This window comes from Filicampus tigris, chromosome 20 (genome assembly GCF_054856515.1).
Source record: "Filicampus tigris isolate MCC_2025a chromosome 20, RoL_Ftig_1.0, whole genome shotgun sequence".
Lineage (NCBI taxonomy): Eukaryota > Metazoa > Chordata > Actinopteri > Syngnathiformes > Syngnathidae > Filicampus > Filicampus tigris.
In genome coordinates, this window is record NC_141236.1 from 2,743,273 (window position 1) to 2,758,254 (window position 14,982).

Genomic DNA, 14,982 nt, shown 5'->3' on the forward strand with positions numbered 1-14,982 from the left:
CTTTTGCATGGGAGCAATATCACTTTCATGAGTCAACTAAAAAACAGGTCACCTGAGGCATTGCCAGGTAGGCCTAACCTTGCGATGATCAACACTGGAGCAGAAATGAAACCATTGAAAGGAAGCTTGGATTTGATTATTGTAATACCGAATGCAGTTTTTAATACATGTAATAAAATATGTGCTGTTTTTTTCAAAGCATTATAAAAAATAAGAAAAACATAATGTATGTCGCACTTGACTATAAATCACGTTTTTGAGGGAAATTTTTCAGATTTTTCAAAAACCGAGACCTATAACAGTAGCCATGCACCCAAAATCCCCATTCCATAATCATATTGACGGCAAGTGATACATTTCCGGTTGATTTGAAACTTCTGCTTCTAACTACGGAAACATTTTTCTTTTTAGTTTAAAATGGCTTACCTTAATTAGAATCCTGTGTATTATGGTGGCCAAAGATAGAATCCCCTTATGGTGCCTTTTGGTACTGTGAATACTAAACCCTTGTTGTAGCTGATGTCGCATGCTAAGCTGGCTAGCCGGGGAGACGGTCCCTTCATTTGTTGACGTGAGAGGTGGCAGATGACTAACCTCAGTATAAGTCACAGGACCAGCCAAACTATGAAAAAAGTGAGACTTATAATCCAAAAAATATAGTACAGAAATTTCCACCTCACGAGAGCTTTAACCTCACTTCACTTAATAAATATATTAAGGTATGTTTTCAAGGAGTATCATTAATCAGATACAGTTTTACAATTGACTTGATTGCGCATAGTGTTAGTATTAATAAATGTGATGGGCAGAAATGCAAATGCCTATGAGGCCACATCAGCTGCTACTTGAATAACATTAAAGCTGACATCTTAATATTATCAGTCAATACTTTCTCATGAGCAGTTGTCAACATGTCACCCATGACTCGAGTTGTAACTCGTGTCTCTTAGTGCTTGAACATACTGTAGTTTCCACATGCGTGAAGTGCAACCAAATTAATGAAATAAATTAACACATTAAAGACTAGCAATGCATTGTAGCATTTCTAAATTCCAAGCCCATCAGTTCAAATAATTTGAGTTAATTGGACCTTGGCACCACTTTGTCAAGGTCTGGAAGAATGTGCTATTTTTTTCCCCCTCAATACTGCCCAAATGCCCAAATCGGGCCATATGGGAGCAAACAACAGAAGTGGGTCAAACCATGTTGTGCAGAGTAAAGTAAATGCGGTATCATAATATTACATTTCAGGAGCTACATTAAATTGGTGTCAGGTTACATGACAGCATCTGCTTTGATTGGCTGCTGATCCTTTTACTCGACTAAAATTCAACGTTGGCATTCGCCGTCAGCCCAGGAGGCATGAGAGTGTCACAAGAAGATGCAGCTGCACTCACACGCCAATGCAGTACACGCCCATCTGGACGTGCGTATTTGGCAATCCATCAATGCAACTCTCCACCGAATCACCTTGTCTAGATTAGCTATCACTCACATGCTATCTCTTCTGCCTCACCGTCCAAGCTTCCAGCTGCTCCTCCATCTCTGCCTTTCTCTCCCTCCCCTGTTTTCTTGTCTTCTCATCTCTCAGCTGCATGGGAAGCAGCATCTGTAGCCAGGAGGCATCTGGCACAGTCTCCAATTAATGAAACAGCAAGACGTGTTTTCCCTCCCTGACTCTCCTCTCCTTTGCAACAACAAGCAACTGAGCTCAGAACCATCAGGTTGCTGGCGCTCTGCATCGTGGATAACACTGACGGGAAGAACAGGCATAATGACAGAGAAAGAAGAATTAATGGTGACCCAATTTCCACTTGATGCCTTCGGGGGGCTCCGGAAATCTAATATATATGTGAAACACTGTTACAGAAAGAATACTTTAGTTTCTGCGCATTCATGTGAGCAAGATAGCAGCTTTCTTTTCTTTTTTGTTCAGTGTACAGTATCTACACCCTTGGGAGTTCAACTCTTAAACAAATGAAGCACCTTTTGTTTTAAATGATTTGATATTCCCTAGCATAGCTACTCTACACTTCTTTGCTGAATGCCACCTAAATGTATTTGTGTTATTGTCGTTTATAAATAACTCTTGTTTTGCGCCCCTTTGCTCCTAATCTTAAACTGTAGTTTAGTCACGTATTTAAATTTAGTGACACCAACACACCCATAAAGGACAACGTCTGCGACTACAGTATTCACCTCCATGTGTTGTAGAAGAGCAGGGGGATGTTGAGGCCCACAGTCAGCCATTCTTGGGCACACAGGAACATGATACAGAAGAGCACATGGATTGAGTACTCTGGTAGCACCAACTAAAAGATAAAATGGACAGAGAAAGATGCACAGGAAAAAGGAGAATGAGTCACAGAGCTCCCACTCCAAAGCAGTAAATCTGTTTGTCAACACATGACACTATAGTGTACCGTATGCGTCAGTTTGAGACATACATGGTTGACATTGTGGCTAAAAATCAATCCCCCCCCTCCAAAACTATACAAGTTAGAGGAGGCTTTATTTTAAATAGCCATTTTACAGCATTTATTTTGAAACATCTAAAACTGTGACTTATAATATTCTTGTCTCCAGGCAATGAGTTTAATCGTCAACGTTATTTTCCCTATTGCTAATGCTCACAGTTACCAAACATTGATCGGATGAACTATATTAATAAATGATTCAACAAAAAGTAACAATTAACGAAGCTTAGGGGCAGTTGATTTCTGTCTGGCAAGATTTTTTTTGGGCCCTAGTTTGCTGCCAGTTTGAGAGACTTTAAGGCCATCACAATGCTCCATTGTGTAGTGCTAAAGCTTCACCCGTACAACTTCAGGTTGTTGAGCATCATAATCCTTTGGTCACCAACCAGTCATGGGACACATATAGACAAACAATGACTCACGCTCACATTCACAATGAGCAATGTGGAAGGGCAGCTGAGTACAAGGAAAAAAACAATGTAAGCCCTGGGAGAACATGTTCACGCGACACAGGAGGGCCTGAGCCAGACTATATGGCAGATGTGCTAACCACATGCTACATAGTGACACATACTTTTATTTATGTAAATTATAATTATGCAGGTCAGACAAGTAGTCCTCCACATGATTGTGCTTCAGGTCGCTTTCAGTGTTAGTGACTCCTGGTTTAGCTTCAGTCATATCAAAAATCCCTCCAAACTTCACTAACAATCTCCAACATTTTGCCTTAAAAAGTTACCTCTGGTTGTAAAAACACATAAATACATGGAAGTGTTATAAAAAGAAATGCTGTAATTCCTTACAGAATTCTATGCCACAATCAAAAGGGCTGGGAACGTATTTAAGACTCAACGGAATGACATTTGCAGTTTCACCTCCACATTCACATTCATATCATTGCTGACGATTTACAAAATGTCAAACGCAATGACAAATGAGTCAGTCGTCCAAATGTTATTCCTGTCCATGAAGGCCGTGGCTCGAAATAATACAATACAAATACAATACAATACATTTTTATTTGTATAACACGTTTCACAACAGCTAGAGCTGTAACAAAGCACTTTACAGTCATGATCCAACAAAATGGAAATGTGTCTTCAACTGGGTTTGAAAAGTGGACAGAGAGGGGGCTTGCCTAACATCCAATGGGAGGTCATTCCAAAGGGAAGGACCAGCAGTCGAAAAGGCTTGATCCCCTCTGCGGCTCAGCTTAATCCTCGGCACATCGAGCAGCGCCTGGTCCGCAGACCTGAGGCTGCGGGAAGGTGCGTAGGAGTGGACGAGCTTGGAGAGGTATGCCGGGGCGAGGCCATTTAATGACTTAAAAACAAATAGAAGAATCTTAAATTGAACCCGAAAGTGCACTGAGAGCCAGTGAAGGGCGGCCAAAATTGGTGTTTTGTGCTCCATCTTCCGAGCTCCAGTTAGTATGCGGGCAGCAGCATTTTGGACCAACTGGAGACGTTTGAGAAAGGACTGGCTGACTCCAAAATGCAAAGTGCATTACAGTAATCTAGCCGAGATGTAACAAAGGCATGGATGACTGTTTCCAAGTGCTGATGGGAAAGGAGTGGCTTTACCTTAGCCAGCTGTCTAAGGTGAAAGGAGCTCGACTTTACAACAGCGCTAATTTGCTTTGATTTGCCATTTTAAAACCCACGTTTAAGGGCCCAGGTCAACAAGGTGGGATGTAGAATAGCCACTGGGACCGAACACCATAACTTCTGTTTTCTTTTCATTGAAATTGAAGAAATTCTGTGACATTCCCGTTACAATTCCAGCATCCCGCCGGCAATGTCTGCGCCCTAGCCAGTGCTAACAAAAATGTTTCGAAAAAGCATCAGACAGAAAACTATTACTATTACTCTTGCTTTACGGCTAATACACAAATTCTTTTGTATGTATGTATTAAATGTTTCTAATAATACACTTCGACTTTCAAGATGTCTGCTGCCATTAAGTGGTTGTGTTGTGGATGCATTATTCAAATGGCTGCACACCTTTATAAAAGCGCATGGACACATTTCCTGAGAAAAGCTCCCCATCAGCAGAAGACGAAAGAAAATGCTATTAAGGCTAAAACCTAAATTTATCCATTAGGCAACACCCACCCCACCCCCACCACAATCCCTCCATCCAGTAATACAGTATGCATGGATGAGTGCGAAAAAACTTCTCCACTCTCCATATGAACAAAAAGCTCATTAAAAAACAAGCACACAATGCTTCACATTTCACTCCTCTGTCCCCATCTTGTTTGAATCACCAACACATGGTGGCTGGCAGCAGTCAAACTTAAGAGCAAAGATTCTTCAATTATTAACTAGTTATCTTGTATAGTGTCCTGGGTGAGCAGCAGGTGGTGTACACCCAGAAATGGTTGCCAGCCAATCGCAAACAAACAGACGTTACAGAATATAGAATCTCGGTGCAAGATGACACATCACTACAACTTCAACAACCTCTACTGCTATTTCACTACCAGACAAAGTTTGGACACAGTTTCATTCAGTAAAGAAGGTGTATCCATGCTTTTGACGTGTAAATATTGACATTTTCCTCTCTTGAAATTGTGTGGCCTCACCTGGCTGAATGACTCGATGACTACACTTGGCAAAAGGTCTGTTTTGAAGAAACTGATGTAATCTCTAACAACAAAAGCCAAAAGCGTAGTCAGGCTGCAATAAAAACCAACCTGTGTCTTGTTTTTTTTTCCCATTCGCCATAGGCCCTCACAACTTGTGACTGACTGAGGATTACAGTTTGCTTCGGCTTGAAAGATGACTGACGGATGATAACGGGCGGGGGTCGTTCGGCTAGTGGCGGATGAGGACCGGCAACATTTACTGACGTGCCCACCGCTGCTAAATAATAAAGATGTTCTGCCAAATTCCTACACTGTGGACCTCTTCTTGCTCGCGGTTTGGCACAACGAGTTCACCTTTCCGCAAATTTGTTTTTTTCAATATTTATTTTCTGTGGAAACCGGAATATTTCATCAATATTTTTTTGAAGATTTTTTGGGGGGTTTGAAAAGAAAAACAAATACATTTCCCCATCCCACAATTATATGTGGATTTTTGTGAATTGGCCCGGTCCCTATTACCCGTAAATAGCGAAGCAATGTATTGCTTCTTACTATTTCATAAGAATAAGAATGCCTTTATTGATCCCACAGTGGGGAAATTTTCATTTTATTCACAAATTTAGTAGCCAACATTTGAAATACAAAATACAGTGTCCGTTCCGTTCCAGAAAATCAACACATTTTCCTGAAATTCCCGATGGCCAGCATGCCCCTGGACCGAGTCTCTTATATGTCTCTAGTTTTTACTCTCTGAACTAAACTATCTGTGTACCTTTATCATAAAACATTACTTACCCATCGGTAATCTGAAATCCCTAAGAGCAAAGAATAATATTCAGTATTACCGTAATTGAAATTTACAGAGCAGTGAGGGCCAAACAATACGCCAGTCCAACTACGAAAGGACTAGATAAATCAGCCTGACTGGCTGGCTTCACGTTACATCGCATGCTTCACATGAAGCTATTCCTGTCAGAGAAATTAACTTACTGAACTGGGGAACAAGAAAAAAATGAAGAGTACTAAAACTAATACTACTACGACTACTACTACTAAAAACGACTAAACTCAAAACACAAACAGAGGTGCTATGCTGGCATCACAAGACCTACATCCTTATTTTGGGGTGTTGTGTCACTATCATAAATCCCACAATCAAGGGCACCCATAAATTATAACAAATGGAGAAAATCAACCCTATTATGTGTAAAACCAACCAACCACACCTTATATATACTTTGGAAGGACAAACAACAAATAACAAACAGAACCCAAATGATAAATCCCTTTTGTGTCCTTGTCTCCAGCCATCAAATTCATTCATGTTTGTGTGTTGTATATCCGCGTGAACAGCTGTGTTTGTCTATACTCATCCAACAAGTAACACAATCAAACTGCATGTAATGCAGTCCACCATGACCAAACTCCCGCCAAGTCCATACCTGTCCTTGAAGCCCTTCTCCACTACTATAGTTTTGTAAACTGTGACGAGTCGAGAAAGCATACTGTACACTAGGGAAACACATTAAGCAAACATGTTCACGACAGTAGAAATGATTGTGAGTGTAAAAACGTACTGAAGCTCAATTTAATTGCGAGGCGACGAATGAGTGACTGAGTGTGTTGACAGAGGTGCCCATCTGGGACTGTGACCATCTGGGAAAGGAGCTCTGTGTCCCCCGCTGCAATGTTACAATGCCCGGAGGCTATGCTAACATCCATCTGATCCACCAAGAAGCTGCTCTTCTGTATCACTGACGAGGCGTCATTCTCGTGGTAATTTGAAATGTAACTTTACTCCTGGGACGTGTCTCATGATAGATAGCATCACGATACTTTGGAATACAATAATTCGCACAGCCATAACCCTGCTGTTTAACGCCAGAAAATTACGCATCCTGGGAATTCAGGGGTCAAACTGATGTATTGAGTCAAATGTATGTACTTTTTAATGGCAGGAAGCAGGAACATATTGGCGGCAATAATTAGGCAAGCGAGATACTGATACGGATGAGTGAGGTGAGAGTGCGGACATTTGCCAGTGTTCAAAGATATCGAGAGTTTGAAGCTGCCAGCTGATGCTGCAAGATAAATTTGCCAGGGTAGTGCTGAGATGCTGCAAGTTGGTAACATCTCTTTATAGCTGATACTTGCGATGAATCAGAGCAAGATCAGAAGCGTCACCCACATCTGGGAATATGTGGGAACATACTGTATGTGTAAGAATGTTTTGAAATGTACAGTTACAGGATTGAAGAGGTTGTATACAGACAAACCTTTAATATTTAAAGACCAGTATCCATGTGTCTACTGAAAACAAGTAGAGTTCATCTTAATACACATATTTGTGATTTCTCCTTTAAAAGTTGCTGAGGCAATTCGGTGTAATTTTTGGTAAATATCTGGAGATTTTCCAAATGTTTTCCTTGGCAAAAAATTGTCACTTTCCAAATGAATTTAATTTTTGTGGTTTATTTAGATAGCAGAATCCATAATGTTGAATACAGTTAGGACTTTTCCATTTTATTGCCATAAAATCAGGTGTGTACTTGCAGACGGTTCACATTAATTCCCTTGTGATATTCCGTATTTGGAAAGATTTCCGTTTTCAGTTGGTTTTGTGACACCCTCTTGGAATAGAAAGAATACTCCAGGTTCAAGTTATGAAACAAACTTGATTTTGGACTTTTCTATTCAGATTTGTATCCAATTTCTCTTGACAAAAAGGAGCAGTGTACTAAAACCGTCTGATAGTGAGCATTAGTCAAAATACTTTCTATTTCATGAGAATCTATTCTCATACCCCCAAGGCGCAAAAGTATACCGTCGCTGTCCTGAGAAAAACAATTACGTCCAATTTTTTTTCAATTGTCTGATTTTTACGTGTTCTCCCCGTGCCTGCGTGGGTTTTCTCCGGGCACTCCGGTTTCCTCCCACATTCCAAAAACATGCATGGTAAGTTGCTTGCATACTCTAAATTGCCCCTAGGTGTGATTGTGAGTGCGGATGTTTGTCTCTGTGTGCCCTGCGATTGGCTGGCAACCAGTTCAGGGTGTCCCCCGCCTACTGCCCGAAGACAGCTGGGATAGGCTCCAGCACGCCCCGCGACCCTTGTGAGGAGAAGCGGTACGATAATGGATGGATGGATGGTGTTTCTGCATTACAGACATCTCATTAACATGAAAATATATATTTTTTCCCAAATTGGACATTCGTGTTTTTCACAGGACAGCGATATATGCTATATGCTATATTCAAGGAAAATAACAAAAGAGTAAAATCCTCCTTCTCCTTGCCCATGTTTAATGCGCATCATCACAATCTCCTTGTGTTTATATTTCGGTGTCAGAGGATGAGTGACACATCCACCCTCTCTTTAACCCGCAGCAGCTCCTCTGATGTGCAGCTCCAGAGCAGGTACAGTACATGCACTGAATATGGATGACATTGCATCATGATTCCCTTTATGGCTATACAACATCCAGCTCTTGCCTGCGGCACTAATGAGCTGTGTCGGTGACCATTCTTATATGTTAATTATAGGGTCAGTATATGCTTGTATATAATAATAAAATAAATAAAGGTAACAGATTGTTGCCAATCGTAGATTTAAAGAAAACATGCAATTTAGCGCCTGCTATTTGGGATCTCAGTAAATCAGGCCTTAAGTGATTCCTTTCATTACCCTCGTGCTCAATGAAACCTCTAAGGCATCCTACTGCAACATGGCAAATGAGAACGCCTGCCCACGTTTCATTCTGTTGCTCACGGGGTTGCCTCATCTTAGCCTCATCCTCTCCAACTCCAATTAACGAGGCCACCCGCCTTGGCGTGTGCACGCTCACAGCTGACAAAAAGGATGAGAGAGCTTTTCAAATTTGACTTTTCAGGCAAACTGCTCTACATGGACCACATGGAAAACGTTGATTATTGAAATAACCATTACCGTTCTATGATAGCCTTCTATTTTACGGGACTGTGTTTTTTAGGTCATGCCAGTGTTTGGCTTCTCATCACTTGATTTCAGAGAAACAACCGAAAGAGCTGAACTCATTCCAACCATAAAGAGACATTGAGCTTTGTTACACAGCCACTCCCTGGACACTTCATTAGGTACACTTGCACAATCTTAGGAGAGCCGATACAAGAGTTAAGTCTTATAATTCACCTCACAAAGTTAATAATACTAGGGTTATGTTACAGCGAAAGATAGGTATTAATTCAACACAGGATTTATAATTGTAGTGTGCACGTTTTGTCCGAGGCCGCGTTGTGTGCTGGTCACTGCTATAAATCCCTCAACTCAACACGTGTTTTCCCTATGATATTATATCGAAAGTCAGAAGGTGCTACTCCATAAAGATGGCTGTTTATTTCCTAACCTCTGATGACTTTTAGGGTGATGCACGATAGTGGATGCTGCAATTCTGTAAAGGCTCTGCTTCAGGCTTTTGCCAACCTTGCAAAAGCTGATGAGTTGATCATTTGAAACAGGTGTGTTGCCGTATTGATAAACCTAAAACAGGCTGGATTGAGGATCGGACTTGGGCGCCCCTGGTATAGAGGATGCCAGAGGTTTTACATTTTACATAATTTTGCTATTCCATCATCTGTTAGCGGCCCGGGTAGCCATTCGTCAGTTTGTCATTTTTTAAGTCGAACCAAATTGTGATCATCAGTTGGTCAGTCCGTCAGTTAAGTCCGTCACTATGTCAATCGGTCCGTCAGTCTGTCACCCCACCGCAGCCCACCCAACCAAACCCCTCCCCCCCAAAAACCCAACACATTAGCAAAATGGGCATCCGTCAGTGAAGTACTAAGGGTCTGTCACTGATGGACCAGGTTAGTGACGATTATACAGGCGGCCAAAAATCCACTTAGTCTGTCATTTGTTAAAAGTGTCCCGTCATTCATCAGCAAACAACAATCATTCGTCAGCAAAATGGGCATCCGTCAGTGACGGACTGACGGAGCGGTCCATCAGTCTGATGGAATGCCCACCTTTGGTAGAAGCAATCCGGAGATCTGGTTCTTTTTCATCTCCTGACTGCTGAGTCTTGAATCTGACATGAAATGGCTGACACCTGACACAGATACAACACTCTTTAGAGCAGGTACACATCTAAACATATCCATATATAACAGTATTTTTACCCATTTTCAAAATGTGACCTACCCCACACGACTCACAATCAAGTGTATGTATGGAGACACTTTTATCACACTCCACACCACAGGATAATCTTTCAGAGACATCTGATAATCAGGCTTTTGACGACTTTGAGCGAAAACACTCAAATTTGCACCAATTGTTGGTACTTTATGTGTATCATTTTTACTTACTGACATGTGCTGGGTTAAGATGACTTTCACACACAATTTGTTGCTCTGTCGTTGATAGCTTGGGAAGGCCACACTGCTATACTATATTACTGTAACACAAGCGTTAGTCCACAGTCAGCCCTCAAGAAGAATTAGTGTGATAGTGTCATTGTGATTTAGTCAGTATGCATGATGTGGTCATCATGGGTCTATTATGCACTACTCCATTGCCCATAAAGACGTCCGTTGACAAATTACACATCATAACCAATGAACTTAATGGCAGTGTTGACAAAGGGAAGGAAATTAATGTTCACATTCAGTTCCAAATTCCTTTTTCAAATTCTCAATGGACAGCCGTTTTGGAGTTTTACTAGCACTTAAAGACCTGACAGATCTGAGCCTGTGTGAAATTGCGACAAAGCAAAAATGATACATCGGAGGTGGGTTTTTGTCCGTCGGTGAAATCGTAATTAACCGGGTCAAGTACGGACCTCTCATTTTCCATTGATTGAGTGCCCGTTTTGCTGACGAGTGACAGAAATACGCCTATGAATATATGTGGGACTTTGCCCTTAAAGATTTTACTGGCCCTATGCCGGCGGAATTCACATTTTACAGCAGAATCAATTGGGTTCTTTATTTATCTCTGAGAGTTTTAAGACCGGTTGAGATTTCAAAACCAGCAAGAAACTTTGGTAGCTCAGCGCAAAAACCTTTGTAGTAAACTTGTAGCCCAGTTAGTATATTTTATTTGGAATGTCTCTCTCGCTCTCACACAGAAAATAAAGCAACCATCTGTATAGCTATCCTTCAAAGTGTCTTGGCAAACTTTATCAAAGTATGCAGGACAGGTCCTCCGTGGCACCATCTCAAACAATCTACTTCACACTGATTAAAGCAACGTCAAGCCCAGCTGCTGCTGATTCTATAGCCAATGTAGACACATGATGAGCGTGTGCGTATGTGTGTGTCTGTGTGTTTGGATGGAGATGGAAGAGAGAAGACAAAGAGAGTATGAAGAACAGACTTTGAGATGTAGAGATGGATATGATGCATGACGGACACAGCAAAAACAAATGCGAGAGAGGCGGTGCCAAGAACCTTTGTAGTGAAACATCAAAGAGCATCATTGAAATCTCAGGGGAACCTCTTCAACCCCTAACCCACCACCAGAGCTGGGCATTATGACGGACGCCCATTTTGCCGGTGATAAACGATAAACTGGATTTTTTTTTTCAAAAAGATGGAATAAGCATAAACAGAAGTGGATTTTCGCCCGTCTACGTAATCGTCTATAACGTGACATTGATTATTATTGTTTTGTTTGATGCAGGTAGGTTTGCTGCTTGATACGTGTATTTTACATCAGGCACGTTTTTCGTCAGCTAATGGGTCCTAATAACGTGCCTCGTGACGTCAGGGTCACAACATAGACTCTTGACAATAATAGATGCGCGCTCGCAGACGACTCCTCTTAGTGCTGCTTGTGTTCTGCCCGTTTATCTCATATAGAAACATGCTTAGTAAATACTGCTGCTATGGAACTTGCAGAAACGACTCCAGACACTACAACCATCCACATATGAAGGATGTATTCATTATTTGTTTCCAGAAGCCAAAAAGGGTAATGATGGGACAACTTGTGTGGATGTCCAAGTTTAACGCCAGCAAGGTAGTAAACATTGCATTGAGGACCATATGGTGTTACACATGACAATCTGGCAGATCCCTTGCTTTTTGTTTTTGTTTTTATGGCATGTGCATGTGAGGCTTTGTAAAGCTCTTTGGGCAGAATGATGTAGATACACAAAATGATGGTGCACTATCTGTTGGAATATGACATGTTTTTGGGGGGGATTAGATGGATCGATGGATAGACAGATGGATGGATCAAAATTTAGCAGTAGTTGGTCGCAGTTTGTAGTCGGAAACGCTAACGGAAGCCTGTTTAAAATCCTAGGCGGAGCCCTCCGGCCCATAGGCGGGTACGACTTTTTCCGGCCAGACAAAATGGCGGATAAACGTATGGCAGAAGGGTACCCCGGCTGTAGGTGGAAGGCAATAAATGGACCGCAATTTTTTTGTAAAATGCCCAGCTCTGCCCACCACTATTACACATCAATAGGCTCTCAAATTTGGTTTAGATTGCCGAGGGTTTCATTTTGACATCATGTACTGCACACACACAAATACACACACATATGCATACATATATATATATATATATATATATATATATATATATATATATATATATATATATATATATATATATATATATATATATATATACATTAGGGCTGTCAAACAATTCAAATTTGTAATTGCGTTAATCACACCTTAAAAAATAATTTATTGTAATTAATCGCAATTCGAATGATCTTCAAAATATGCCATATTTTTCTGTAAATTGTTGTTGGAATGGAAAGATAAAAGACACAAGAGGGATATATACATTCAACATACTGTTCATATGTAATGTATTTTTTTATTACAACAACAAATCCTCATCAGGCCCTTGTAATATTCTTAGAGTTTATGTTTTCCGAGTGGTCCCTGAAGTGCAAACGAATGTGATTGGCTCATATGTTATGCTGTGCTATGCTGGCTGCAGGTGGTATCATCACAGGGTTCCTCGTCGTGTGTTCCTCCTTTAAACTGACTTAACACAAAACAAGACAGCCCTCTTCTCTACTCATCCTCCGTCGCTGAGGCAAACCAATTTATTCACAATTCTGAGATTGCAAGCTGCCCTCTTCTTTCAAAATGCTTCTTTATACTCGCGAGGGCGACTTATGTCCGCTCTGCTACTCACTGTGCACTAATGAATGGATTATGCATCGGCGGTCAGTCTGCGCATGCGTTAAATGCGTCAAATATTTTGACTCGATCAATTACAAAATGTAATTAGCGCCCGATAACGCGGCAAATTTGACAACACTAATATATATATAAAAATAGACGATTACATAGACAGCAAAAATGGGCTTCTGACTATGCTTGGTGTGACAACTTTTCAAAATTGCCTCTCTACCGCTTATCGGCTACAAAATGGGCGTCCGGCATGGGATTGATAGGCCGACCACACATAGACAGTATACCCAGCTCTGATCACTATACTCTTCATTTTATAAAAGTATCTGTAGTGTAGAATAAAATGATAATGACATTATAGACAATACAATGGCAGCAATCCTTATAAATGTATGCTGTTTCCAACATGAGTTATGGCACTATTAATATTAATTTCTTGCATATCCCCTAGTGGCAGCTATTTTCCTGTCAAAGATGGGGTTCCCTTCCCCCATTTCGCATCTTATTATTATCCTCTTTGCTGCCTGGTGCTTTCTCTTCTGTTTCTCTGCTCCTGACACCATTCCTCTACAGTGTTCTCCACATCTGAGGACTTCCTGCCTAACACTGCGTGGGACCAACGTAGTGCTATGGTTTGCACATAAGCTCATTATTCAGACTGGCTGATTTACACCGTTCCCACATGAGGGTTCTCACTCACACATACTGCACAGCTTTTATCAGCTACACTGTGGACTGCAGTTGTTGCTCTTAATATACTATGTGTGAATATATTTAATTGTTTCATTTGATCTTACATGCACACACATGTATGTATATATATATATATATACACATACATACATACAGTGCTCAGCATATATGACACCACCCTTAATAAATGTTTAGATTTTATTCAATGTCATAATGAATATAAGAACAAAATTTTGACAAAATATTTTTTGTGCAGTATGAGTATAACTCAAAACATAAAAGTAAGGTTGATAATAGAATGCACAAATTACAAAACCTTAAGTTTAATCAATTTAATGAATGTAATATTAATACAGCCTACAACAAAAACGACTATATCTAGTATTTTGTATGACCTCCGTGACTTTTATGATATATATAAAATACATATATATGTATAGTGCATATGTATACTGTACCCACCTACATACTGGGCGTATAGTACATTTATAACCTTATAGTTGCTGAAATCTTTTAAAATGCCCTTACCCATATCAACCATATGCTATATGATTCTGAGACAGGGATTCTCATGTCTCACATGACACACTGCTTGATATCTGTCCCAACCCATCTTTTGTTGCAAGCCGATTACATCTTTCCTATTTGCTCCCGTCTCACTGATCTGCATCCCCACCGATTTTGAGGTGCATGGCTGATATGCATTTCATCTGATACAGCCCAATCGCAGGTTTTGGGATTTAAATCTGTGAATGAAGGCAACAGTGATCTTGTGGTTAAATTCTGAAGAAAAAACATTTCTTTGGTTCGATTTTTACTCAGACTCAGTGTATTTATATTAACTTTGTATGTCAGTTCAAGGTCAGATTAAATCATTTTAATTATCCTTTAAATAACCCTCTTTCCTTAATTAGTTATTTCATCCCTGCAACGAAGCACCCATGGGGCCTTTGTTCAGACAGAAAGTATCCCTGCAAACTTCAACCTTCAAGCACATTGTAGTCAAATGCGCCTTGACTCTGTGTGGACTGATTGATTCTGAGGGTCAGCAGCATCTGAACAGCCAACGGGGTTTTCGTACCA

The 14,982-nt window shown here is 40.6% G+C and overlaps 1 protein-coding gene across 7 annotated transcripts in view; it reads right to left on the minus strand.

The window, feature by feature from the left end:
* Positions 1-14,982, minus strand: part of cnih3 (cornichon family AMPA receptor auxiliary protein 3) — a 56,161-nt gene that overhangs the window by 9,137 nt on the left and 32,042 nt on the right. For all 7 annotated transcript variants that reach the window (XR_015084002.1, XR_015084004.1, XR_015084003.1 and 4 more), the window contains exon 4: positions 2,200-2,312. Coding sequence is in view for 4 of the 7 variants with exons in the window: in XM_086019413.1 (XP_085875539.1) it covers positions 2,200-2,312 (113 nt within the window). In the remaining 3 variants the exon portion in view is untranslated. The remainder of the gene's footprint in view (positions 1-2,199; positions 2,313-14,982) is intronic.